The 27,987-nt window shown below is 53.6% G+C and overlaps 7 protein-coding genes across 7 annotated transcripts; 5 read left to right on the forward strand and 2 right to left on the reverse strand.

The window, feature by feature from the left end:
• Positions 1-496: 496 nt before the first annotated feature.
• On the forward strand, positions 497-2,044 carry J4E93_009475 (uncharacterized protein; the record flags this gene model as incomplete). The annotated part of the gene is made up of 1 exon (XM_049347367.1): positions 497-2,044. One exon carries the CDS (start codon positions 497-499, stop codon positions 2,042-2,044), a length of 1,548 nt encoding a protein of 515 aa, XP_049195373.1.
• Positions 2,045-4,439: 2,395 nt separating this feature from the next.
• J4E93_009476 (uncharacterized protein) lies at positions 4,440-7,222 on the forward strand (the record flags this gene model as incomplete). Its single annotated transcript, XM_049347368.1, has 3 exons — positions 4,440-4,510; positions 4,558-4,994; positions 5,040-7,222. 3 exons carry the CDS (start codon positions 4,440-4,442, stop codon positions 7,220-7,222), a joined length of 2,691 nt encoding a protein of 896 aa, XP_049195374.1.
• Positions 7,223-8,615: 1,393 nt separating this feature from the next.
• Positions 8,616-10,387, forward strand: J4E93_009477 (uncharacterized protein; the record flags this gene model as incomplete). The annotated part of the gene is made up of 3 exons (XM_049347369.1): positions 8,616-8,730; positions 9,127-10,151; positions 10,205-10,387. 3 exons carry the CDS (start codon positions 8,616-8,618, stop codon positions 10,385-10,387), a joined length of 1,323 nt encoding a protein of 440 aa, XP_049195375.1.
• A 2,468-nt stretch (positions 10,388-12,855) lies between these two features.
• J4E93_009478 (uncharacterized protein) lies at positions 12,856-14,127 on the reverse strand (the record flags this gene model as incomplete). Its single annotated transcript, XM_049347370.1, has 1 exon — positions 12,856-14,127. One exon carries the CDS (start codon positions 14,125-14,127, stop codon positions 12,856-12,858), a length of 1,272 nt encoding a protein of 423 aa, XP_049195376.1.
• A 683-nt stretch (positions 14,128-14,810) lies between these two features.
• RBG2 (Ribosome-interacting GTPase 2) lies at positions 14,811-16,189 on the forward strand (the record flags this gene model as incomplete). Its single annotated transcript, XM_049347371.1, has 6 exons — positions 14,811-14,839; positions 14,890-14,918; positions 14,967-14,981; positions 15,053-15,077; positions 15,130-15,561; positions 15,613-16,189. The coding sequence occupies 6 exons, from the start codon at positions 14,811-14,813 to the stop codon at positions 16,187-16,189; spliced, it is 1,107 nt and encodes a 368-aa protein (XP_049195377.1).
• Positions 16,190-16,899: 710 nt separating this feature from the next.
• Positions 16,900-18,005, forward strand: ERG3 (c-5 sterol desaturase; the record flags this gene model as incomplete). The annotated part of the gene is made up of 2 exons (XM_049347372.1): positions 16,900-17,168; positions 17,219-18,005. The coding sequence occupies 2 exons, from the start codon at positions 16,900-16,902 to the stop codon at positions 18,003-18,005; spliced, it is 1,056 nt and encodes a 351-aa protein (XP_049195378.1).
• An 8,492-nt stretch (positions 18,006-26,497) lies between these two features.
• Positions 26,498-27,985, reverse strand: J4E93_009481 (uncharacterized protein; the record flags this gene model as incomplete). Its single annotated transcript, XM_049347373.1, has 3 exons — positions 26,498-26,935; positions 26,985-27,344; positions 27,398-27,985. The coding sequence occupies 3 exons, from the start codon at positions 27,983-27,985 to the stop codon at positions 26,498-26,500; spliced, it is 1,386 nt and encodes a 461-aa protein (XP_049195379.1).
• Positions 27,986-27,987: the final 2 nt, after the last annotated feature.

Below are 27,987 nucleotides of genomic sequence, written 5' to 3' on the forward strand. Positions count from 1 at the left end.
TTGTTGGGAATGAGAGTCTGGATGCGTATTCTGTAACGGCGCTGTTGAGAGATGCGTCACCTTCCTCCGCTTGCGACCTACTTCATCTGCAACAGCGACATTGCTGAACATTCCAGTTGAGCGTGCAGAGGGTGAACTGTCTGCGCTGGTGATGGCGAGAGATGCGAGATGTTTGCTACAGCAAGTTGCGGATTGGACGCGGCGCAGAAGGTGGGGCAGCCATCTAGGCAAGTGCGCGCTGTCACTTGATCACGCGACGAGGGGCAAGCATCACCAAGGCCATCACATTTCACGGTGAAGATAGTTGGCAATGATTGCTGTCACGTCGAGAAGCCGCCAAACATGTGCTTTGAAATGCGCGACCAGGGTCCTTCGGTGCGCTTCGGGCTTCGGCGGGGCAGGATGAGGCAATCGCTCTAGCGCCGACAGCATTTGTAAGTCTTCCTCTTACCTGAGCAACCTACTCTTCTAACGACACCGAAACAACTCAGCCACCATGAATTCCATTTCGCTCACCGATTACCCCCCAGAGCTGTCTCAACAGGAGGAGCAGTATCTGCTATCCAATCTCAAGGACTGGTCGATTGCTCATGGCTTAGCGGTTCGCCCGGCTCCGTCATTCGTCCAGCCATCACAGGATCCGTCTGGTGTACTCGCAAGCACAGCACCAGTCACCTTGTTTCCAAGCTTATTCCCACGATCCTGCTTCGAGGAAGGGCTTTCAATACAAAAGGCTTACAACGAGTTGTACTCAGCCATTGCCAGGGACGAGACATGGTTGAAGAGCATTGTGGAGGAGCTGGTCCATGTTGACGACTTTGTTGCAAAGTTATGGCAAACCCATCTAGAGGTTAAGAAAGAAGGCTATGTGCAGGACCTCTCGTTGGGACTCTTCCGCTCAGACTACATGGTACATCAAGACCCTTCGCAGTCAAATCCAAAGTCCGGCTTGAAACAGGTCGAGTTCAATACCATTGCTTCGTCTTTTGGCGGACTATCGGCTCAAGTTTCTGCGTTACACAAGTATCTACTCACGATCGACGCTTACCCAGACTCAACATCATCCATTATCAAGCAAGAGGCTTTGCGACAGAGCCAGTCAGCTTCTTCCTTGGCAAAGGGCCTCGCTACAGCACACAAGGCGTACGGGACTTCGCGCACCAAGCGTCCCCTATGTGTGCTGTTCGTGGTACAGGACCCAGAGAGGAATGTGTTTGATCAGAGACATCTCGAATACGCCCTGCTTGAAGATAATGGAGTGCGCTCCTTCCGACTACCTTTCGGAGAGACACTGTCTCACACTCAGCTCGACACAGACCGTACACTGGTCTACACACCACCAAACTCTCCCTCGACGTCGTACGAGGTGACCACAATTTACTTCCGAGCAGGGTACTCACCAGATGATTACTCAAAGGACGAAGACTGGAACGCCCGCACTCATCTCGAGAAGAGCCGTGCCATCAAGTGCCCAAGCGTCTTGACCCAACTTGCGGGGTGCAAGAAGGTTCAACAAGTGCTTGCTACGCCGCATTCACCGCACCTCAAGCGCTTCCTACCCGACGAAAAGGTCGCCGCGCGCGTACTGGAGACCTTTGCGCCAATCTACCCGCTCGACAACAGCGAGGCTGGCGAGGAAGCGAAGAAGCTTGCGACAGACGCCTCTTCGGCCACAAAGTATGTGCTGAAACCTCAGCGAGAAGGAGGAGGAAACAACATTTACCGAAAAGCCATCCCACCATTTCTGCAGAAGCTGCCCGAGACTCATTGGCCGGCATACATCCTAATGGAGATGATTGAGCCACCTCCACTGACAAACGCCATTCTCCGAAACGGTGAGTTGCAGAGGGGTGGCGTGATTTGTGAGCTTGGAGTGTACGGTGTGTGCCTCTGGAGAGACGGAAATGGAGACGGAAACAAGGGCGAGATCCTCGAGAACTGGGAGGCTGGATATCTACTCCGCACCAAAGGTGATCAGAGCGAGGAGGGCGGTGTGGCAGCGGGATTCGGAGCAGTTGACAGCTGTTGTCTGGTGGACGGATGAACACACCGTTGAGCACGTACTGCATGCCCAGCTCGCTACAGCTGGCAAGTTGGTAGGAGCCTTCGGTTAAAACGGTATTCTGAAGCCGTTCGCATCTTCGATCGATCTGAACCAGGAATAAACGATGTGATGCGATGTGTTGTACATTGGTAGCGTCGACTTCCACCGCGCATCCAGCATCAATACGTTCCCACTACCCCCAATCTGCATGATACCTTGTCCATCACTCCTTTCTTGCCAAAACCTAGTTGTGCGTATTGGAAGATGGACATCGAAGTTGGATCTTGTAACTCGCGGAGGTGCCTGCGCCTCAACCCGGAAGCTTTTTGCATGTATTGCCAATCTTACGGGACCCACCTGGGCACTATAGTTTTGGAACCACGTGCAGACCTCCAGGCTACCATGCCAAAACTCCGAGTAGGATCTGTGCAGCGACCTATGTGAAACAGATGACGATGCGATGCCTCGACAATGAGGCGCGAGTGGAGAAACGTCAAATCTGTGAATTTACAGAATTACAGCTGTGAGAACTGTCTGAGGGTGTCGTGAAACTAGTGACAGGAGGTAAGCCGATAGCTCGAATCGCTAGTGCTAACGTCAGGAAGCACGGAAGTGATTCCCACGCGAAGGTTCGCTCAGAACTGGATCGTCGGCAACGCGCACGGCTGCTTGCAGATCTGATGAGCATCGGTTACAGGAGATGCCGTGCCAGTCACATCATCACTCCCTTTCGGGCAACGCGATGATGAACTTTTTGCTTCGATCCAGACTACATATCCCTCCGCCTCGGGGAGCTGGAGAAAAATGAAAGATCTTACAGATAACGATAGTTGGAGGCTTGAACCTTGCGGGCGGACTACGGGCTGAGGCTCACTGGGCAGCACGTTGTTATGTGAGGAGCGCCCTTGCGGAGGGTCTTTATGCACGCTGCGGCAGCTTATGCATGGGCACGTAGCGAGACCCCTGCCTACGGAGTTTGCAGCCCTACCTGCGAATGGCTGCACCTCAGCTCACGACGCGTTCGACGCGTTCTCCTTCATCAACATCTCACTGGATGACAGCCGCCATGTGCCTGCTTGGCGAACGTAATCACCAATTCATCTCGCATATGTGCGTGCAGCTCGCTGGGAACCCGCAGCGCGCGCCTCCATGGCATTATCGACGGACGGCACTCGGCAGCCTCAAACGCCTCATCGCATGTCTGGTACGGCTGTCTGGCACCGGGTAACGTCCGAACTCCGCTCTCAAGTGTCAATACTAGATGAGGAATATAGGCTACTGAACTATACTTGTTTTGCCCTAAAGCACCTGGAGGCGTTGCTCGTGAAAACGTTAGAATGGCTGGTGGCTGCCATTGCAATCTTAATTTCAACCTTTCCAAGGACCACACCACACCCGTTGCAGTATGGGTCATCCCTAAAGGAGCCGCCGTTTCTGACGCCGCCGAGCTCGATGGGCTCCTGGGCTCTGCTTTTTTCCTTCATTGCAGGAACAGGGCCGTGCTCGCTAAGCCTCTCGCTTTTTGCAACCTGCGGGAGGAGGCGTCGATCTCCTGTCTAGGCTATGCTGGCGCTCACCCATGTGGCTTCTCTCGTCTGATATATGCCCAGGTGCGCCTCCACCTTCCGTTTACCTGCTTTCTGCATCTCGTCTGCACCACTTGCATATCCTGCATTCGCGTATTGGCCGTTTGTGCCTACCACACTCCTTCTTCATTCGCTCTTTTTACTACTAGTAATCCGATCTCGCTCCTTGAAACAGTCTTTACCACGTCGATTTTTGCTCTTTCGACATCTTTGCTCGTGCGTCATTGTTGCAGACACCACCTCGCTGCATATCAGGAGTCGCGCTTTCCTCTTCGAGTATCCTCGGAGGACCGTTCAGACGCGAGTTCCAATCCTAATCGTAATTTCTCCATGGCATTTGGCTCTTTGTAGACACGTCTACACCGCATAATCGCCATGCGCTTTTCTGGTCACTACTTGGTTCTCTGTCTTGCGCTTGCTCTATGCCTACAGTTTGCGGTTGCAGCTCCTCATGCTGCTGTCCGTAGACAGGATGACACTCCTTCCGCGGAGTCGACGCGTGAGGCTCAGGACAGTGCGTCTCGTCAGCCTTCTGCCACACCCACTCCATCGGGAATAATCTCTTCGAGCATTAAGTCTGAACGCCCTTCATCGACTGAAGCTTCCTCGGTCAAGCCATCAGAGACACCGGCACCGAGCTCTATCAATGATGTCCCTACTACGACTCCATCTGATGATGCTACTCCAGCAGAGTCTTCTGGTAAGTTATGTGGTGAGAAATATTATGAGATAGCTAATAATGTAATGTAGAGAGTGCCTCCGCGGACCCCAAAAACCCACTGCCCATTCACCCCAAGCTGACCCCCGCTATGGGCGTCACTGGAGTGCTATTGCTACTCAGTGGATTAGGATATGCCATCATTGGTATCAAGAACAAGTGGTATGTACATTGACACCCATCTACCAACCTATACTGACAAAGAGAAGGGTATACGTGTTCGGGTCTGCTGCCTACCTGACCGCTCTCGCCGTCACTGTTCTGATAGTATACTTGATGAACCCTCCTGTCTCGGATGCCATCCAGGGAGCCTTCTTCGTGGCGGCCTTCTTCACTGGAGTGATCTTCGGAGTCCTGTCATTGGTCTTTGCAGACATTGCCGAAGGTTTTGGCTGCCTACTCGGTGGCTTCTGTCTAAGCATGTGGTTCCTCAGCGTCAAGGACGGTGGCCTGATCACCTCAGGAACTGGTCGTGCCATCTTCATTGGTTGCATGTCAGCTGGAGGTTACTCGCTTGCTTTCAGTCACTACACACGTAACTACGGTCTCATCGCCTCAATCGCCTTCTCCGGGGCCACCGCTGCCATCCTTGGTATTGACTGCCTGGCTGGTTCCGGCTGGAAGGAGTTCTGGCTTTACCTCTGGAGTAAGTTGCCGCGCAGTATCCGTAAACTATTGCTAACCTCTGCAGATCTTAACGATGACATCTTCCCTCTTAACACCAATACTTACCCGGTTACCAAGAACATCAAAGCCGAGCTGGCTGGTGTTGTCATTATCACAGTAGTCAGTATCGTCTCCCAGCTGCGTGTCTGGAAGCTAGTCAAAGAGCACCGCGCAAAGACTGCAGCTCAACAACTCGAAAGACAGGCGGATCAAGACCGTGAAGAGGAGGAACAAGGTCGCAAGGTCGAGGAGGTCTTCCAGAAAGAACGTGCTCAATGGGAAGCTGCATACGGCAACGGACAGAACGTACCCGAGGACAGTGTCCGATCTTCCACGTCGGATCCCAAAGACCTTACTCATGTCCATGAGAAGGAGGTTTCTCCCAACGACAGCGCGGTAACGGTCAACATGTCAACCGGAATGATGCGATCTGCCAGCCGCACCGCCAAGCCCGACGCCACCGTCACTGTCGCTGTTCTGGATGACGATGCTATTCAACAAATCGAACCCGAGGCCCACACTGCGCAGGACGAAAAGGCTCTTCCAGAGGCTCCTAAGGATGACTCGAGGCCTACTCTAGTCAAAAGCAACAGCCTACGCCCTACAGCCCCGCCGCCACCTCCAGCCGTCGTCCCACTTCCGTTCAAAGTCCCTACCGAAGATGAGGCGCACACTGACGATGACAATACCTCCGTCTCCGCTGTTCCTGAGACTGATCACGATGCCGAGGTGCCCAGGAGCCTCTCGAAGCGTGTTTCTGATGTCTCCGCAATGAGGCAACGTATCTCTAGGGACATAATAGCATCGCAAGAGGCTTTGATCGGAATGCGGGGCGACGAAGACGACCGCGCTTCGTCTATTGCCGCCACTCTGGACGACGACCTCGATGTCCTGTCCGTTCGCAATCTATCCCCAGTCGAATCACCAATCGGAACCGAGCACGACAACCCATTTGAAAAGCCCGGACTCAAGAGACAGGACTCCGACACTGTGCCTAACCGGAAGAGCGTAGTGAACACGGTTGATGTGGTAAAGTCTCTCACGACTAGTACCGACCCAAAGACAGCAGACTCGCCCAAGGAACAGACATTCAAGCACAGGGCTGACACAGTCATGTCTAGCTCCAAGGCGAGCAGCGAGAAATACTCCAAGTCTACCAAGTCTGATGAAATCTCTCAAGGCTCACAGATGGAGCAAGGCGGATCACAGGTTGGCAGTCTGACTGAGAACGTGATGCCGGAGAAGCTGTCGAAAATCGCCCTATCTTACCGCACGAACGAATGGGCGAAGCATCTCGAGGCTGCTGAGAAGCCAGACTACGAAGACATGTTCCTGCCTTCATCACCCGGTATCATGCTCGCCGACGGATCGGAAGAAAAGCCCACACCAGTCAGTGACGAGCTCCTGTACGAGAGCAAGCGCGAATCAAGAAGGATGTCAACTGGCAGCCGAACACAAAGAAACAGCAGCCAAGGACTCCGACGCAACACCTCGACCTTCTCTCAAGAATCACTCGTCAACCAGCGATCCCTCACCCACTCCCCTTCCATCGCCTCTCCCCAGGTCCTCTCCCGCTCTAACTCCGCCATCAGACTCGACACCCTCTCGCCCCTCCCCACCAACACCCTCCTCAGCAAGCGCGAGAGCCTAATCAAAAACCGCGCCTCAGCCCTAACCCTCACCCCCCAAATGTCGTCACCCAACCTTTCCCAACGCGGCGGCGGCGACGACGAAGACATGACGCTATCCCAACGCCGCGCCCTCCTCCAAGCCCAACAACTCTCCCCCTCCCTCTCGCACCAACCCTCACTCCGCTCCCCCGGCCGCACACCCCCCTCGTCCTCACAAAAATGGCAAAACAAAGCCTGGGCCACCAAAGGAGGCGCGCCCGCCGGCTTCGACAGCCACCAACCCAAGCGCTCCTCGAGCGCGCAGTCGGAGCAGAAGCGCGAGCAACTCTACGCGGGGTGGCGCGACACGATGCGCGATATTGCGCCGCCGGCGCAGACGGCTGCGCACGTTGCGGAACAGCAGCGCGCGGCGCTGTTGATGGAGCGTCGGCAGAAGGAGATGGAGAGGCAGCAGCGCGAGGTGATGCAGCAGCAGCGGGCGAGTCAGATGGATAGTATGATGCGCAGTGGGCAGATGATGGATGCGCATCGTGAGGCTATGAGGAAGATGCAGGCGAATGCTAACCGACACACTTAGCTGTGGATACCTATATTTCCTTGTCTTTTTTTCTTCTCCTTTTCTTTGGATCACGATACGATGTCCCGAGAGAGAGAGAGTCGGCGGGTCCCGTACGTACGAAAAACAACGTCTTTCGGTTTTGTAAGTAGGTAGGTAGGTAGATATGTAGTTGTTGTTTGTGAGAGCCTTTGAGCTCTGCGAGCGGGTTTGGAAGTTCGGTTCGGGTCAGGTCACGATAAGGGTTGGATACGGACTGGCATATCGACGAGCAACGCGAAGGATATACCATTACATGAGGGCGGGATATTTGTGTTGATATTTTTACTTATATACGAATCTGCGGTACGGTACACAAATCTTGCATCTATTAGTAGGCAATACGAGAGCATATGAACCGGCATATCGACTCCATTCGTGAAATGATCAGTATGTGCTTTATAGATCGACAGTAATAGGATGTGCAGTTATCATTATAAGAGTGTTATACCCAGGATATGAGAAGCGTAGTCGCCGTCTACACTCCCTACACAAGCGACGATCCTGGATAACGGGAAAAGTGAGGCTGAGGACAGGATTAACTATCACGACAATACGCCGCAAGCCACAACCCACTAGACCACCTCTCTTTCTCCCCACCCGGCAAAGCTGCAAACAGCCAGCCTCGCACCGCATCGCCACCAGCACAGACATCGCCGGCTGACATCATATACAGACTAGTCATCGGAAGTAAACGCCAGAAAAGGGGTTCAGGTCGAACACACGGACTTGACGCTGTTCAGAGGAGAGCAAGTGCGCGGAATCCCGACGACGCGGTTCTGGGTAAAGAGCTGACAGGGCTTGCCGGGGATGTGGCTGATGTGTGGGTAATTGGTGGAAGGGGAGTTGCTACTCATGGGTGTGGCCGTGTGAGATGGATGGAGGGTTAGGAGGGTTAGCATTGAGAAGGGGGACGGGGGTGTGAGGGTGATGGGCGTGGAGTCATGCGTGTGTTAATAATGATGGTGATGGTGATGATGACGATTATGACGGGCGATTGAGCGGGTTAGTCGAGATACAGACTGTGTTAGGAGGATCGTGTGGACATTGATTTGTGTTGTGAAACAGGGCTGGGCTGGTGTACTCTAGGCGTACGCCAACGTCATGGTCCGGGTCAGGGTCATGTGAGCGACAGCGGAGGCGGACGGCGGATGTCAACGGTGACGGCAGGCGAGGGTGTGCCCGCCAACGTATCACCGTAGGAGAGGGAATGCATGTCGAGTATGCTTAAGATTGACAGCAGTCGGATGGGAATGTTAGGGATGGTCAGGATTGTCCGGGCTAATGCAGGCACAGTGCCTGGGATAGGTGAGGGATGGGTGAAGGGGCAGGGGTCAGCGTGATGCGGCAGGGCAGTCATCAGCCTGCACAAGCCATGGCAGGCAGGCGCTTTTTCATGAGCCTGGTCTGGGAGGTGCCCAAGTTGCGCCGGACGAGGCGGACGTGTCGTGTCGTGTACAAGAAGAAGGAAGCCCTCACTCCTCTCCCCGGTGCTGCCCTTGAGTGCTCCTTTTGCTGCACGCGACAAAAGTTAATTCTATGGCCCGTTTCTGTCTCTGCTATTGCCAAACCCGCCGTGTGAGACGTTGACACCAACACTGCGACACTGACCACGGCGACCACGACACGACGACGTCCTGCCATAACAGTGCAGCGCACTCATCCACCACACCTGATTCCCCGCTGTCTGCTCCTTCTTCCCCAACAGTACAGCACCCACGGCAAACTTGGTCTTGTCGGCAGGCAATGCTGCAATGAGCATGGACCACTTGCCCTTGGGACCCCTAAGGAATTCACCACCACCCAGCACCGCCCGTTCACCACCGGCACGACGACGACTCCACGCCCGCCCTCCGCTGCTTACCCGCCGCCTGCTGCGTCGCCAGTGCCCGCCCGCTGGTCGCTGACCAACCGCATCTTCAACCTCAACCTGCGCGCGCTGTACCAGGGCCCGCCGCGCCAGCCCGCCTCGCGTCTCTGGAACCCCGTCAACTCGTCGCCGCGCACCCTCCAGATCCAGAACCCGCCGCCTGCGCCCCAGGCCCTGCCCCCGCGCCGCGACGACCACTATCCCAATCTGCCCATTGAGCGCGACTTTGAGACGCAGGCCAGAGAGGACGGCCGCGACGAGTACCCGCTGCTCTCGCTTCCCGAGCGCCGCCTGAGTCGCCAGAGCCCTGCGCCGAGCTCCCTCGCCGTCCAGCGTTCCACGGGCGAGGACAGCATCAGCGGTCGCACCAGCATCGCCCTTCCGCGTGATCGCAGGAGCCAGCCGCCCACGCCAGGCCTCGTCATGGCCTCTGCCGCCAACCCCAGGGACAGTGTCTCGCCCGCGCCCCACGCCGACAAAGACATCGAAGCCGGCCGCAACCACCAGCCCGCCGGCCTGTCGCGCGTGTCTCTGCCCGGCTCCGGACGCACCTCACTGCACTCGAGACGATCAGGGTCTGCAGCTGACGACGACGCCGACGCCGTGTCCGAGTTCCCCTGGGGCCCTTCGCATCCCTGCTTTCCCCATCCCAACCCGCATGTGCCACTCGACTCCGAGCTGTACAACACGACGCGCATTATCCGCATAAAGCGCGACTGGATGATGAAGGGCGACCTGGCCCCGACGTTTGCCAATCTCTACCCCGAGATCCTGGACCCCCTCGTCACCGAAGACGACTTCCGGATACTCATCAAGAAGATTAATGATACCCTCGTCGACGCCTTCGACCCATTCACCTTCCGCGCCTGCCTCGACACCGTCCTCGGCATCGCGACCTTCTGGCTCTGGGAAGATGCGGGCCTCACCGGCGTAAAAAAGCAACTCGCCGACCTCGAGCGCTGGATCGAAGATTGGAACCGCGACATCGGGTCCAAAGAAGCAGTCCGCATAATCCCACTACGGCGGACTGGATACCTGACAGTGCGTATACCAAGACACATTCAATTAAACTACATTTAACTAACTTTCCACAGCTCGACGTCCAAATACCAGATCCCCATCTCGGCCCCGATACAGGCACACGGCCGCACACGCAAGAAGATAATCACCCCACCGACACTTCACACCAGCAGCAGCACGAGCAATACCTACCATACCCCATTACGCCTACCCTACAGGTTAATTCGCAACCCACCATCATCGAAGCGCAGTCATAATACCATACCATACCATACCATACGTACAACACAACACAAAGACATACGAGGAGAGACACAGTTCAAAAGCCAAAAAGGAACGATTCACGCGGTTTAGCGGCATATCGACATCATTTGCATTGGTCGTTTGAGGAGTTTGATGGTGTCAGTCAGTCTTGATTCTTGGGTCTGCTTGATTGGGTGGGCAGGGCATTCCGGTTGCCCTTTTCTTTTTTTCTACTTTTCTTGTTGTAAGAGCTGTTACGACCTACTACACAATATCTGCGGCGACGCACAACCCTCACATACAAAGTCATAATGTTTCTTTTTTTTTCCCTCATCGCATCGCATCGCATCTCGGGTCTTTTTGTTCATGGTCGTTGAGATCGTGGTTTGTTTGTTTTTTCCGCGATCGTTTTCTTCCGAGTTTCTTTCCGATACCCTGCTGCGAGATGCGCTGCTGTTGTCGGTGCGCGGTCTTTTGTTTGTTCGGTTTGGTTTGGTCGGGCTGTGTGTAGGTGTGTGTGGCTAGACGGACCGGGCTGGACTGGGCCTTGTGCCATGTGCTATAGAGTGTGGCGCGTGTATGTACTATATTTATTTATCACCATCATTACCCATTTGCCATCTCCACCTTCCGCTTTCTCTACTAGATTCGGCGTTACTCACTCCCAACGGCTGAGTTGAGTTGAGTTGAGCTGAGCTGAGTCGAACATCTTTTCTTGGTGTTGCAAGGAACAACTGACTCGACATCTCGCTTCAGCCTTGCGACTGACAATGGTCCTGCATGAAAAGCCTTCATCTCGGTAATGCTGTCATGGTCGCGAAAGGCGCTGCATGACGTGATTGACGGCCATCCTTGGTGTGTGTGTGTCGTTTATGCGTTTCAGGTTTATGACGCGTTGTTGGACTGAGGTTTGGGGTGGGGATTGACGCGAGGGAAAGTTTAAGTATTGAAGGTAGGACAGACAGGGTTGGGTGGGAGTAAAGATTCCGAAGTTCTTCCTCGAATGGAGTGTAGAGCTGTTGCGTCGTGGCTTTTCTCAAAATGGATTGGGGAAGGAGACAGGGGAAGGGGGGGATCGGTGGGGTTGGCGGAAGAGTGGCAGTGGGAGTGGGATTTAGGTTTTCATCGGATGGGTTGGTCTGTGATGGTCAGGAAGGCGAGGTCTTGCGTGATCGATACATGTGCTTGTTGGCTTTGCTACCCTCCTCTCTGATATCCTTGCCGTTAACTTCCATCAAACTATCCAATACACTCCCCACCCTGTCCACCTCCTCCTCACTTACTTCCTAATCATCCCTGGCCTAACATGTAAACTCGTACTCTTCCTTATCCTCTCACTCACACTCTCACTCGCCGCCTCCACACTCCCCTCATCGCTCTTACTTTCCTCACGAACGGAACTCATTCTACGCGTTGTGTCGGCACTTGATCGGCGGCTGTGGGTGCTGCGTGGATTGGACATGGGATTAGAGAGGATGTTCGAAACGTGATGGTCCGGGTTCGTGGATAGATAGGAAGAGGAGGAGATTGAGCGGCGGCGGGGTGGAGGAGGAGCGGGGGGTGATGGGATGGTGTTGGTATTGGCGGAAGGGTTGGTATGAGGGAGGGAGGTAGGTGAGGAGAGGACGTTCCGTGTGACGACGCGCCTATCCAATGTCCGTTGTCAGTGACCGATCAACCAAACAACCAAACACCGCACCCAACCCACTCAACCCCAACCACACCACCTCCCCATCAAAACTCCCCGCACTCACCGATTCGCAGGCAGCCTAAAACACGGATGCCATCCTACTCTCTCCCTCCCGTCATCCCCCTGCCCATCACCACCATCTCTCCCACCATCCTCATCCCTCTCCCCTTCCCTCCCCCCATCTCCAGGCCCAACAACCCAATACCAAACCGCCCACTGCGCCTCCTCCCCCATCTCCCCCACCGTCTTCCTCACCCCATCATACACGTCTGGACAAAAGGACCGTGGGATAGATCCGTTGGCGTCGAGAGCGTTGGAGGGGAGCATGGCGGGGACGGCGGCGTGGGAAAGGTAGCGCCATGTTAGGTTGAATATGAGATCTGTGGGCGAGGGGGCGGGATCTGTCATCAACGCTTTGAAGGACTGAGGGTCGATCGAGTTACGTGTGGAAGACGTGCGTAGTGGAGATTCTGATGGCAGAGGGGATTTGGAAGCGTGGGCGTATTTGCGACTGGTAAGAGGTATGTGTACGAACAGGTGGAAGTCAGCTGTAAAATAGAGAAAACGGGTGTTGGTTGGACACGTAACGCACGGCAAGGCAACCGGTCTTTCGCAGTGACTGAGGAAGTGAAAACGGAGGAACCTTCTCTGCGATGAAAGACAGGATCTATGGGTCTGAACGTTGTGTCTTGTTCCTTCTGGAATCTATCGATCGGTTTACAGTGCTGTATGTAGGGAATCTACCAGACGCGATGCGACATATGACTTACACGTAGGAGTCCGTAGAAGCTTCTAAAACGCAATACCAGTCATCCACCACGTATCACCACGATGCCAGCGTACGAGCTGTCCGCCCCAGCACCACCACCCATCTCTCGCATCAGGTCCGAATCCCAGTCCGCGGAACAGAGAGATAGGAATAGGTTCGAAGAGCCAAACGCCCGCTTGAGCAAAGTCGTCGCAAAGAAGATGAGCCGTGTAATAAAACCAGACATGAACGTACAAAAACGTCCATCCCCGCTTCAACCAACTGGGCAGATTCTTCCCCAGTCCAGCCCCCTTCGCAGCCTGCGTCAAACAAGCTTCCCCAAAAATCCCCACAGCCTGCAGCAAGAAAAACGCCATGGGCCCCCTCACCGGCCTCGTCTCCCCAGTCGCAGTATAACTCCCACTGCCATGCACAACGCCACTCAGAAAGAACGCCACAAAAAGCTGCAACGCCTTCGCGCCCACCCCCCTCTTATCCCACCCCACCCACTCAATAACCTTGCGACTAGGTTCCTGGAACGCAAACCGAAAAGTCTGATGCCACCAACTGCCCCACCAGCCCGCGAGCCCTTTATCCAAGACAACGCTGTACGGCGCCCACGTCTCAGGATACATCCAGGGTTCCGCGCGGGCGCCGAGGAGAGAAGGGGAGAGGAGGCCGCTGAAGAAGAGGGGGCCGAGGGCGAAGATGGTTTGGAGGGCGTGTTTTACGGCGAGCATGCTGAGGAGGAGGTGGTATGTGTGTGTTAGTACGCGGCTACTTGTGAGCCAGGAGGGGAGGTGGGCGGGTGGTGCTGCTCTGTTTGTCAAGCCCCAGAAATAGGGATCCCACATCATTGTTGTTTTTAGCAGGTCGAGGACTAGGTAGCCTTTGAGGAGGCGCCAGGTGTTTTGCCGGAGGAGGGAGCGCCGGGAGGTGAATTGTGCTACTTGGCCCGCGTGGGTTTTGTAGGTGTGCTTGGGCACGGTGGATGCGGAGTTGGCGTCGAGTTGGATCTGGATGGGTTTGGGGGGTGGGGGCAGGGCGGAGGTACGCCAGTTCCAGCCCATGCCCCGGAAGTTGCAGAATATATCCAGTACCCAGTCTAGGCGCTCGATGAAGGGGCGGAGCGGGTAGGGTTGCCATGCGTATTGGCCGTGGCGGTCTCGTGGCCCGGAGGTGCTGTTGACGAGGTCGTCTTCTAAGGTCTTATTCTTGATTTCTTCTTTGGTCTCTGCACCTCCATCGTGTTGTGTCTTCTCTTTCCGCTGGTCTGGATCCCAACCAAAAACGCCTTCGGTTCTCTCAATCCTCATGAAATCTGTCTGTGCATCGTTGCACACTATGATCGCGCCAACCCATGCTATGCTCCATGCGTTGACCAGACCGATACCCAAAGCTGGTGCTACAGCCCTCGCCTTTGTGTACAAGTTGCTGTAAGTTGCAAATCCGGCAATCCATGCAAATGCCAAGTATCGTCCTTTCTCAAGCCACGGCCGGTTCTGATGCGGGATGAGAAGATATATGATAACAAAAAGTGCACCAAGGGTTCCCCATGGATACAAGAAAGGTTGATATTCCCCAGATGCGATAGCTTTATCGTATTGAGCGTGGTAGTGATCTAACAAGTCGTGATGCGAGCGCGGCCAAGGATCCTCGAATTTAAACAACATGCTTCCAAGCCAGAACGAGAAGCGATACAGAAGTAAGAAACTCACAACATAGGAAAGAAAGCAATAAGACTAAGCACTAAGAAACACAAAACAAACCAGCGTGGCGCGAAAGCTCATGGCCTTTCAGATGACGCACTGCATCTTGCGTTCGCTAGCCCACGCGCTAGGCCCGAAGCGCAATGGCGCTGGGCTGCGGGCGCTGCAACACCAAACCTTTACCATCGTGATACTGCCGGACTGCAGCCCGCCACAAAGTGCGATTACCGTTCATCCTCACCCCAGTCCCTCTCTATCTGCGTGCGAAGAGTGCGAAGTAAACCGTCAAGATGGTGAATATTACGGAGAAGATCAAAGAGTGGGATAGCGCCGAAGTTTTGATGTGGCCTTGCGCTAACGCCCCGCCAGGATTGAGGATGAGATGAGGAGGACGCAGAGTGAGTGGGACAGTGCTTTTTGATGGTATTTGCGCTAATGAGATGCAGAGAATAAGGCTACGGGTATGTACAAGCAGATTACAGTCTGTTGATACTGGATGCACTGTGTATCACGTGCTGACATTCAAGTACAGAATATCATCTTGGTCTACTGAAAGGGTACACTATCTATACTCCTATATATAGTCTCTGTATACTAACCATGCTACAGAAAACTTGCCCGTCTCCGCGCACAGCTCCTCGAACCCGCTGCAGGTGCAGGTTCCGGTGGAGGACAAGGATTCGATGTATCGAAATCCGGAGATGCGCGTATTGCACTCGTTGGCTTCCCCTCGGTAGGAAAGTCGACCTTCCTTTCCAGAGTCACAAAGACAAAATCAGAAGCCGCATCCTACGCCTTCACCACGCTTACGGCGATTCCTGGTGTGCTTGAGTATGGTGGTGCTGAGATTCAGGTCTTGGATTTACCGGGTATTATTGAGGGTGCTGCGGAGGGCAAGGGACGAGGAAGACAGGTCATTAGTGCTGCGAAGACGAGTGATCTTGTCTGCATGATTCTCGATGCTACGAAGAAGGCGGAACAGAGGCGATTGTTGGAAGCCGAGTTGGAAGCTGTGGGTATCAGATTGAACCGCGAGCCACCGTAAGTTCACTTCAACTCTTCTCGGCATGGCAGAATCTCATCGACACACAGAAATATCTATCTCAAGCCCAAGAAGGCTGGCGGCATGAAGATCAACTTCCAGGTCCCGCCCAAGCATCTCGACGAAAAGATGGTCTACAACATTCTCAAAGACTACAAGATGCTCAACTGCGAAGTCCTCGTCCGAGACGAAAACGCAACAGTCGACGACTTCATCGACGTCATCATGAAGGACCACAGGAAATACATCAAGTGTCTCTACGTGTACAACAAGATCGATAGCATCGGTCTCCCGCACTTGGATGAACTAGCACGCGAGCCACACACCGTCGTCATGAGCTGTGAGCTCGATCTCGGCATTCAAGACGTCGTGGACAGGTGTTGGGAAGAGTTGAGGTTGATCAGAGTGTACACCAAGAGGAAGGGCAACGACCCAGATTTCTCAGAGGCGCTCATTGTACGGCACGGAAGCACGATCGAAGACGTCTGCGACCAAGTTCATCGGACGCTAAAGGAGACGTTCAAACATGCATTGGTTTGGGGCGCGAGTGCCAGGCACGTGCCACAGAAGGTGGGCTTGGGGCATGTAGTAGCCGATGAGGATGTTGTCAGCATTGTGGCAAAGTAATTGTGTTGTCGAGGCCTGGTATAACATAGGAACGAATGAGCATCAGCTGTATACGACTCACAAGAGGGTCTGCCGAGACCGCCTAGAACCAAACCTTCCATGCCACCAATAAATGATTCTCACTACCAGTCAAGACAAATGCACGCCACTGAACGCGCAATCACGGTTTGTAAGCGCAAGAGTGGCGTGTCAACCGTGCTGTCACCGTCCGAGCATGTTCCGAGGATCGGATGAGAAGATCTGATAAGGGGCAGCGTCTGTAGGGCTGTCAGTCCACGTTCGGAACCAGCGGATGCGTCGATTCCGGCGCGCGAGATTGTGATGCGTAGTCACGTGAGCGTCTCTAGTCGGCCGTCTTGACGCTTGATTGGCACAACGTCGACGGTTGAGGAACCAAAGCAGTTAACATGGACCCTGGCGACATTTCCCTCAGGGACGCTTGTACTCGGGGCGCCGAAAACTTATCGCCGATAAATGGAAGCGTTGCCGTTGTTACTACCTACTTGAACGAGAGCATTCGCCTCCCCACATTCGTTTATACTCTATCCTAGATACTCTGCTCTCTTTGCATTGCTCTTATTGCCTGTCTCTTGTTGTGACGTGTACCTGCATTGTGTGCGCCCGTTGATCATCAAACATCACGAATCGCAGGCCTTCCGTACCTGAATCCGCCGATCGCCGAGGCGTCCCTCGCCCCAGCCTGAACAGCCATGGACGTCGTCCTCGAACTAGCAGACACCTTTCTCTTCGACCCTCTCTACGCAACCCTCCTTCCCGCTTCTACAACCTCTTTCGTCGGCAATGCAACGATTTCGAGCATTAGAGAGGAGCCCACGGGCTTTGCTCTTCCGCACGCGACCTGGCAGTACGAGCCTTCGACGCAATTCTTCTCCGTCGAGCCCTCCAAGTATGCCTACATGAGCCAATGGACACGCGACGACTGGCGGCGACAGGCGGTGTCCTTGTACCTCATCACATGGTATGCGCTGCCCTGGCCTTTTACGTAGTTTTCCTCTAACAACTCTCCAGGCTCTTTGGTGTCCTAGTATACTATGTCTTCGCCGGCGCCTCGTACTTCCTCGTCTTCGACAAGTCCACCTTCAACCACCCGCGATATCTCAAGAACCAGATCAAGCTCGAGATGAAGCAGGCCAACATCGCCTTCCCCATCATGGCCATCTTCACCGTACCGTGGTTTCTGCTGGAAGTCCGCGGCTACTCCAAGCTATACGACACCGTGGACCAAGGCCCAGGACTCTGGTACAACTACCTTCAGTTCCCGCTCTTCTTCCTCTTCACCGACTCGGCCATCTACTGGATCCACCGCGGCCTCCACCACCCCCGCGTCTACAAGCACATCCACAAGCCGCACCACAAGTGGATCATGCCCACGCCCTTCGCCTCGCACGCGTTCCACCCCGCCGACGGCTACGCCCAGGGCCTTCCCTACCACATCTTCCCCTTCATATTCCCGCTCTCCAAATTCGCATACGTCTTCCTCTTCGTCTTCGTCAACATCTGGACCGTCCTGATCCACGACGGCGAATACGCGCACAACTCGCCTATCATCAATGGTGCTGCTTGCCATACCATGCACCATTTATACTTCAACTACAACTACGGTCAATACACGACGCTCTGGGACCGTCTTGGTGGGAGCTACAGGAAGCCCAACGACGAGCTCTTTCAGAAGGAACTCAAGATGTGCCAAAGCGAGTGGAAGAAGCAGGCTGAGGCTGTTGATAAGATGGTCGAGGAAGTTGAGGGTGACGAGAACGATCGTACATATGCTTCTGAGACGAAGAAGCTCCGCTAGACGTTCTTTCTAACTGCATCATTGCATGTTGGATGGACTTTGAGATGCCGTTACGATATGGGTGGGGTTAAGGTGTATACATGCTTGTGCGATCGCAGGCCGATCGTCATCGGCTACTTCTTTCTGCGTGTACATACCATTCTTTGCGTTCGCTGCATCAAAAGTTTGAGTACAGCAGTCCAGCTTTGTAGAGCAAAGTCCTTGTTTGTAATATCATAGAACTTAGGGAGAAAGAGTCGCCTCTTAGGATAGTAATAGTAATATTGTCGACATGTAGTGCTCAGATCCACAGATCCGAGTTGCTGGTGGTAGTGTGCTTATAAACACAGTTCGTCTTGACATGTAGGTAAGCTTGACCCCTCGTTGTAGGAAGCGGGGTATGCATCTCAGCACTTGGCTGTGCTCAGCACGCCCTACGACTACATTTGTGTGGGTCGTGTATAGGATCCGATAGTACACTGACTCTGTTTATCTCTGGGGTGATAGATATATAGTCTCTCGAAATATTAACTTGTTGAAGGACATCTTCCAGGCGCCGATTGTGTGGAGTTTGGATATACAGCATTACCAACTTATCGAATGCAAGGAAGAGACACGGGAAACAATATCAAATCACTGAACTGTCGGTACAGATACACATCATCCCTATCCAACACATCTACACATACTAACACCCTCTCCAGCCCCAGCATTCCCCTGCCCACCCTCACCCTCCGCCATTACCACCACCAAAATGCCCACCGCACCACCCAACCCCCCCTCCCCAATGATCCACATAACAACCGTCCACGCCGAAGGCGAAATCGGCGACGTAATAACCTCCGGCATCCCGGACCCAGTCCACCTCCCCACCATGTACGCCAAACTCCAATACTTCCTCCACAACGCAGACCACTACCGGCAACGCCTAATGCAAGAGCCGCTCGGCCGCGTCTCACAATGCATGAACCTGCTCTTATCCCCCTGCGACCCCTCCGCCGACGCCGGTTTCCTCATCCTGGAGAGCGACGAGTATGCGCCTATGAGCGGGAGTAATACGATATGTGTTACGACTGTGTTGTTGGAGAGCGGGATGTTGGAGATGAAGGAGCCGGTTAGTAGGGTGGTGTTGGATACGGCGGCGGGGGTTGTGCGGGTGAGGGCGGAGTGTGAGGGGGGGAAGGTGAGGAGTGTGGAGTTTGATAATGTTCCTGCTTTTGTGCAGGAGATTGGGTTGAAAATCGATGTAGAGGGTTTGGGCGTTGTGGAGGTGGATGTTGCGTGGGGGGGCATGTATTTTGTGCTTGTGGATGTAGGAAAATTGGGGGCGGGGATTGGGGTGGAGAATAGGCATGGGAGGCGGCTTGTGGAATTGGGGCAGAGGATTTTTAAGAAGGTGAAAAAGGTTTATGAACCTGTTCATCCGGCGAATGCGCAGATTAGGGGGGTTAGTGCGATTGAGTTCACGGGGCCGGTGGTGAAGGGGGAAGATGGGGGTTTGGCAAGTGTTAATACGGTGGTGGTGAGCCCGGGCAGGTTCGATAGGAGTCCGTGTGGGACGGGGACATCGGCGAGGATGGCGTTGTTGCATGCTAAGGGGTTGTTGAAAGTTGGGCAGAAGTTTACCCACAAGAGTATTGTTGGGACGCAGTTTCAGTGTAGTATTTTGGGTACGACGAAAGTTGGGGATCACGAGGCGATTCTACCGAGAGTCAAGGGGAGGGCGTGGATTACGGGGTACAGGCAGGTTTTGGTGGATAGTGGGGATCCTTTTCCGGTGGGATTTAGGGTTGGGGATGTTTGGGGGATGGAGGAGTGAGATGTAGATGGAGAGATGGAGAGCGAGGAGATGATAAGTGGCACTGATGGGCAGATTGGAAGATAGACGTAGGGAATTGAATGAGAGTATGAGCAGCTACATTCCTGAGTATCGATGGTATTAGCTATGAGTACTGTGATTCCATACTTGATGAAGATAGGAGACCGGGCGCTATGGATGCACCCACAGTGTTTCCCTCTCAATGAGGTAGCGATAGTGCTAGAGAGTATCACGTAATCAACTAGTTTTAGGTTTACCATTCGCAGACGGAGGAGAGATATGACTAGAGTCTTCACAGTCTAGATTATAACAAAATGCATACAGTGACTCTCGGACTATATGGCGTTGCAGAGTCGCATATAGCGATGAACCTTTGTTACGAACAGACTGCATCCAAGCATATGCGCCTCCGTAAAAGGAAAACGTCTCCCGCCTACATCTCAAGAAACTGAATGTGCTCCTCACCCAATTCTGTCATGATCATGCGCCCGGGGAAGCCGACCCCCAGCCCCGTTCCATAACAGGCACATTCGTTAAGCGCTAGCATATTTAGGTACACTTCGGATCTTCGGACCATCTTGAAGCCCTCCGCGGATTCTGAAGACACGAGAAGCAGCAACAACAGTCGGCCATCTCCCAAAAATCGCGGGGCATCCTCATCTCTCCCACAACCACCCACCCCCTCAACGAAAGCTGCATCAGCGTCCCAAGCCTCGCGCACGACAAAACCAGCGGTGAGAAAGAACCAACACTTCTTCATGTGCCTCGCAATTCCCGTGCCCAGTCTTTTCCCAGGATGCCCTCGCTAACATGTACCAACGTTGAGAAACGGGACCGAGGCGAGAGGATGCGAAAAAGCAATTCTCACCCACACACTCCACACACCAACTTCCTGATTCGGACTGGGGACACCCCCGCCACACCACAAACTTGCCTTTCTCACCGCTGTGTGGATCGAATGTACTGCGAGGCTAGAATTTAGGTTACCGGATGTGCAGTTACATGGGTGGTAATCGAGCTGAGCCAAGGGCTGGTTTGGTGGGCTGGGGGGGTTTGATTGGGATATACACGTTTTGCGGGGTGAATTGCTGTGGCGAAGTGTACCTAGATAGCTGAGAACGCCGCCCCGGTTTCTCGCTAGCAGTTACGGGTACCATGGGAATGCGCGTCTTATGACAGCTACCAATGCCGCGGGACTGTCATTGAGAGGAGGGGAAGATTAAAGGTAGTAGCGTTGACAATTCTTCTCGTCGAATGATCACATAGTACGTGTTCAGCGAATTGATTGGAGCGCGCTGATATACCCCGGTACCATGGCGGTACATGGCGAGATCATCATGAAGTCCTTCGTTGTGCATCGGTGTTACCGATGAGATACGTGTCTCTTGTTGGTTTACTCTGCTTCACGTATCTTGGTTCAGGGTTGAAGTTTACTCGCATTAGTTAAACTTTAACGATATGCTTGAAGAATGGAGTCGTGTGGCGCACGGTCTCGCCTTGGACGTACATGATGGTAAACGGTGCACCCGCTGTAGCTTGTCGGATTGGGCTTAGCATATGGTATGGAGCGGCTGATGCATCGCATACCTTGATACATGTACATTGTAAGGTATCCTCGCAAGAGAATGCTCGCCCTGTTGCATGCATGTACAGATACATGCGCGGTGTCATCACCATCATGTACACTACGGCTGGTATGGCATTCAATGGATCTGCTGGCTTCTTGCCTCAATAGTCGTGTCATTCTTATTGACGGAAAGCTAGGAGATATCCCGGTTGCGGGTCGGCCTATGGTGAGCCCGGGCTGCAGCGAGTCTTCCTACGCTCAGCTGTACGCTATGCTGCTTTGCGACGACCGTATTGCTGTGAAACTACTGTTTCTCGTGACGGATGTTCATGTCGTGCTGTATGTGATGCAGTGCTATTTCTACCACCGCCATCAGAGCATTGTTGCAGTGCTAACGATGCTGCTGTACTGTTCGTATACTGAAATACTGATGGTAGTGCAGACACGCTACTAATTCGAGCCTTGATAATTGCCAAATTAGTTAGATTTGGGGGCGTAGTGCTATAGAGTGGCTCTCTGAGGTTGGTAGCTAGCCACATACTCGATGTTTACTATTCGACCCAAGCGCTGCAATACGACAGCCAATATGTGCAACCATATCCTTCGAACGTTGAAAACGTTACGTAGAATGCTTCTAAAGCCGGTTGTGGAAGTGTCGCGGAAGCATTGATCGACCGAAGTTGGTCACCCGCTCTGAAACCTGGAAATGAAGCTGCACAGACGATATCAGCCACCAAGGAGACGAATATTGATTTCTACCAAATGCACCTCAATCATCTTCCAGGCATATTCCTTGAAGTCGATGGTATGGTCTGGGCACAGTCATGAACGAGATGGCAAGGGATGTGCCTCGTAGAGCACATCTTTTATTTGAAAGTGCGGTAATCTTACTGGACACACGATATGTTGTGAACAGACGGTGTAATTCGATGAAAGTTCCGAGAAATTCGCTATGATAGTAGATGAAGTCATTGACTTGGCAGTTCTGAAGGTTGACACTTAGACGTGGTGGGTGCTCACTGACAGGTTTGACGGCTACGCCTTAGGCGACTGACATCTCCTGTTCTGCAAGTTTCTCTCAAATTGGTACGAGACGTTGAACATCATACTGTCACGCGCACTAGACTGGTCAGCTGATCTTCGTCCTCCATATTGGTCTCACAGCCACTCAAACCCCACGCTTATGATACCTACGTTCTCGCCAAGTCCGACGTCGCCTCTCATTGTTCCTCGGCTGGAGTAATACAACTCTGCATCCAGCCCGTACATGGCCCGTTCCGACCGGCCTTCTGCGTCAAATGCAGGTCTAGCTAGAAGGAACACGACACCCTGGCTCCCATTATTCCCAGAAGCCCGTTGTCTGCATGCGCATGCTCTTCCGGAAAGCTGCTGCGAGCATATGCACACGTTTTCATATGCAGACAGGGCGCCCTGGCTCCCGAGATTCTCGTCTTTTACTCGCACCCGAACGGTCCATTAGAGCACAATAGCAAGCGCTGTACGACTGCGCTTGTTTTTGCTACATGGAGTCGGAATTGCAGGGAGGCTGAACCGGGTTCGTGGGAGGCGTTCCCTATGTGGCAGTATTGAAGACAAATCGGCTCGGGAGTGGCAATAGCCATAGACGAAAAAACAAGACGTGCGAGAACGGCATCGGCATGCCGAACAGTCGGGATAGTTTTCCGAACGTGAGGTGGACAAATGGCCATCTACAATGCAGGGGAAGATGCATACAGACGGACATGTCCGAGACCACAATTTCTCTGTGAAAGTATGGAGAGCCGAGGGCCGGGGGTGAGGCGCCCATGACACTGTGTAACCTAGAAGAATGGATGTGGTTGCAGGATGCATTGGAACCCATGGTCGAGCTATCCTCGTATTGTGACTGAGATGCCGCAGGTTTGTGAGCTAGGTACAAGAACCCGGCCAATGATAGAGCAGGTGTTCGTATGTATGGCGGTCTCGAAGAGGACGTGTTCCACTCTATCCGCCTGTCAAGTCTTCATTTCGCCTAAGCACCAGCAATCTGACAGGATACAGGTGGAGGTTACTTACCTGTCAAAGTGAGACATGCATCAAGACAATACGAGCAGGTACGTACCAACAGAGATGAAGGCGTGGTATCTGAGGTTGATGCGCCATGGGGCGTGTGTCGCGTACTCACGGCGAGTACCACATCCGCTGCCCGGCTTTCCCATTTTCTTCGATGGCCCCGCGTTTAAGGTTCGAGTGCTGTGACGAGTATGCAGACGAAGTCTTCCGCCACCATACAAGCCCTGCATCTGCTCTGAGAATTCTCCGAAGAGCACCGCAGAACGATATTGCAGGCGGCACTTGCGATTCGATGCAGGATGAAAGGCTGCCCAATTTAGCGAGCTGGTTTATGCCGTGTAACTTTGCGTATGTTTCAGACCACACGTTCGCAGCGCGTGAGTGGGGATACACAGTCATGTGTCTGGGGACGGGTACACACATTGCATATGCAATGTCCCAAGAGAGATCTCAGGGTAGAATGGGTGGATTAGATCTTGCAGTGCTGGGATCGGGATGTATGATGATGAAAGTGGTCGGCTCCGCGGATGCCGTCATGATGGAGCGGACCTGTAATGGTGTTTTCCTGTCGTCCAAGGCATTCTGTGTGCTTGCTGTACGGAGCATGCATCTATGGCCTCTCATTAGCCATTCGTCCCGCCGTGGCGACCAATGTGCAGCGTTCTGGCCGGGAATGCGACGTATGTTTGAGTTTCCGTCAGGCCCACCGACGAGTTTTGCAAAGCCGCGTCAATTTTGGAAGCAGCCTGACCCGCTTTGATTCGCGTTCGTGTTCTCAAGACTTCTCTTTCGCATAGATTTAACCGTAGTACGCACGACTCAGATGCCTGGCCACTGAGACAGGCCAGCTCATCAACTGGACATAGAGTTTGCCAAAGTCGGCGAGAGCTACATCGACTGACTCGAATTACCATGTTCAGGTACTCCATGGGTAAGAAAAGAGGGTCCCGGCGAGACGGTAAGCTGCTTCCGGAATATTTTCAACCGAGCGAGGCAGGGGGTGCGAGCTGAGGACCGGCATCTTGACGAGAGCAGCGGGAGTGCCCCTCGGTCCTGGCAGGGGCTTCCGCGGTCCTGGTCCAGACAGCAATGCGCGCTGGAAGCGGCCTTTGCGGTCATCTGCGAACGCGGGCCAACGTCAAAAAACAACCACAGTGACATAGGTAGAGAACTGAGACCGTGCGAAATATACACGTTGTACCACGTGTCGAGATGAGGACGTTGAGAGAGTGGAGGCGAGAGGGTCAAGTTGGAGGTTGGGCGCGAGGCAGCGAGTTGTGCGCTAGCAGTGACATAGCCGCTGACAAGCACGACCTTGCTGCTGTCGAGACGTCGACCAACAGTTTACCCTCCCCACGCTTCGTAGACAAACCCTCAAGTTTCTGACCTTGCAAGCAGCCGCATTGACTTGAAACGCATCCTTGAGCCCAATCAGTTCCATCACGCCATGTTCCGTCCATCGAGAATCGATGCCTCGGTTTCTTGAGGTGATAGGCATCCCACCCCACGGCCGGTTCCAACTCCCACTCCAATCCACATCAGCATCGCACCCCTATCCATGTGCTCGCCCAATGCGACAAACTTTCCTATCATGACGCCTCACCAAGGCAAGCCCAATCTTTGCGCAATGTTGGCGGGCCTACGTCATGGCATCTCGAATTCTGGACCTGCGTAGACACACGGATCGACAATTAGGAGAGTGAAGATCCTACCCGATTTGCGGATATAACCCCACACTCGGATTCAGATGTCAAGCGTCTGTAGCCAGGCAGCGCGTATAAGTGAGGCTTCGGGCATTTCAAGCTTAGTCGCACCGTATTTAACGTCATTTGCGACTCAAGCCGGCGAAGTTACGTACCCTGATCGTTCCAGACAATGGCCAATATCCTTTTCCTTCGTGAAGAGTGTGCGGACGCCTTGGAATCCGACGCATAGCAGCCCAAAGATGGTGCTATTGGTCGCTTAGCGATCCGTCCTACATCCTGTTCAGAACGCCTGCATACATCTCGGTTTGGGAACCTGGTCTGCGATCTGGGGGCGGCGGAAGCGCGGGATGTACATCTCTTGACCTGCCCAATTGCGCTTTATCCTCCCACTGTTGAGCCGCGGAGAAGCTCTGCGCATGATGCGATTGGTCGGTAGAGTTGCTATCAGCCTCGGTGAGGACATGGAGAGGTGGTCAGTCTTGCGACGAGGAAACTGACTGGAAAATTGGGTCAGAAAATCTATTCACGAATCTTGAGTGTATCACTGCGGTCCACTATGGGGCCCTCGGCTTTGTGCAAGCTTGTAGGCTCTGCGCGGCGCATTATCTTAGGCAGTTTGCAACCCACTTACTCGCGCCAGTGCGTAGTTTGTCGGCAATCGGCGGCAGTGAGCCGTAGCTCAGAAACGTCAGTTCCTGTCATGAACTCTACAGGCATGGACAGCCCAGCTAAAATTTAAGGTGCGTTTGGGCGTGTAGCTAATGCAATTACACCACCCGCATGTCAAGCTACTGAGCCTTCAGGCGCAAATCTAAGCGAAGGTTGTTGCAAGCAGAACTGCGGTGAATGGGTTGGGCAGTCGCCTTGCATGTTGCATGACCAGCGGGCCAGTCGCACACCATCCAGCCGTTCAACACCAGTTGAGCGGTGAGTCATGTTGCACCACACTGCATTTTGTTCATGTTTGAGGGAAACCGAAAAGGATAATGGGGGTTGGGTAGATAATTGTTCTTTGTGTCATAATGCTATTCTATTCGTACAATAATGCGCGCCGGGGTATGGCAACGACAATAAAAACCTTTTGCGACCGATTGCCAAACAAGCGTACATGAAATGAGGATACATGAGGTGCTAAACGCCAAACATGATGGACATACATGAAAATGCATAACAGACATTACTGATGTCGCATGACTATACCATGACGCCTGTGTAAACGAAGGAGATGAAAGAGAAGATGCAAATGTACCCTTCGCTGCGCTAGCTTGGGTACCTATCACCCGTGACCCCGATGCCCGCAACGTTTCTGCGCCGATATCCAAGAACTCCCACTAATTCGACCGAAGTTTTCCGAAGTGTTCAAGCGTGCTCAGTACATCATCCGCTCTGGGAAGACCTTGTCGTGGTAGCCATTGCCTTGAGGCTGATGGTATCCGTTGTGCATCGGTGCACTGAAGTCGTATGCGCTGTCTGCCCTCTGGATTGGAATAGTGTCAGACGACATCGAAGAGCAACGGCTGCTACGATCGCTGCTGTGTTGGTGGAAAGAGCTGGCGTAGCCTCGAGACATGGAAGCCATTGGCATGGAGGCGTAGGAGGAAGGGTATGAGGAGGCAGATGCTGACATGGCGGAGATGCGCCTATCCTTGCCACGACCTTTGATGCCCTTGTTGGAGTTCTTGTAGAGCGACGCAAAGTACTCCCAAAGCTCCTTGTCCTCCTGCGAGACGTAATCTCCTGGGTTGATGGTCGCAAACTTGGTGGTAAGATATCTAAGAGTAGCGGCGTGGAACTTGTTTTGATGCGACTAGAGTCGGTCAGTGATGTTATAGAGGCACATGATGCGTTGGACTAACCTTGAGGTTGCCTAGTTGGGTGAACTGCTTGCCGCAGTCGTCGAGTTTGCAGCTGAAAGGCTTGATCTGTTGGTGGACGATCTTGTGAGCGCGCACATTTCCTCGTTGAGCAAATGTCTTGCCACAGATGTCGCAGCTGTACGGTCGCTCTCCAGTGTGTCGCCTCTCGTGTGTCTTGAGGTTACCAAGTTGCGAGAAAGATTGACCACAGCCAGGTGCTTTGCAAGGAAATGGCTTGTCGCCAGTGTGGGCGCGAATGTGGATCTCAAGATGTGTCTTTTGGTAAAAGCTCTTGTTGCAGTTGGGGACGGTGCATTGGTAACGCTTCCTTGGCTTCTGAGCAGTCTTCACTACGTCGTCCTGTTTCGTGGTTAGCGAGGTCGGCTTGGGTGTCTCAAAGGAAGACCACATACCTTCTGCTCTGGTTCTTGGGGCGGGTTTGTCTGTTTCGCCTGGATAGCCCTCATGAGAGTGTCCACATCCGTGGCGAAGTTCACTCCACTGCCTTCAGTAGGCTCTGAGGTTGATCGCTTGCAGTCGGATGTGAATGACTGATCAGCGTACATGTGGCTATGGCCTGAATGCGCTGGCGATGTACCCTCAGACTTGACGTTGTGGTTGAAAACGTGTCGGACATCTGGCAGGGTGGGAAGCGCCTGGACATCATGGGAGGAAGCGTATGAAACGGGATGGGGCATCGCGGGCGGGTAGTATGAAGGCTGCTGCATGTTGTATGCGTTTACTGAGCTGGGGTCGTATGCGAATGCTCCTGCTTGGTATGGGACCGAGGTAGGGAGGGCGTTGCTTTGGTAGAGGGGCATGCTGATGTCCATGTGGTTTGATGTGGGTTGGTAATCGCGAGAGACGGGAGCGTTGGTGACATTCCTGGACTGGTCGTAGGGAGGCATGATGTTGGTGAGATGCATGTTGGGGATATGCATAGATTGTTCCCGTCGATCTTGCCAGATTCCAATGTTATGAGATGCAACGACAGTAGCCATTG

The sequence above is a fragment of the Alternaria ventricosa genome, assembly GCF_023758065.1.
Source record: "Alternaria ventricosa strain BMP 2768 chromosome Unknown scaffold_22, whole genome shotgun sequence".
Lineage (NCBI taxonomy): Eukaryota > Fungi > Ascomycota > Dothideomycetes > Pleosporales > Pleosporaceae > Alternaria > Alternaria ventricosa.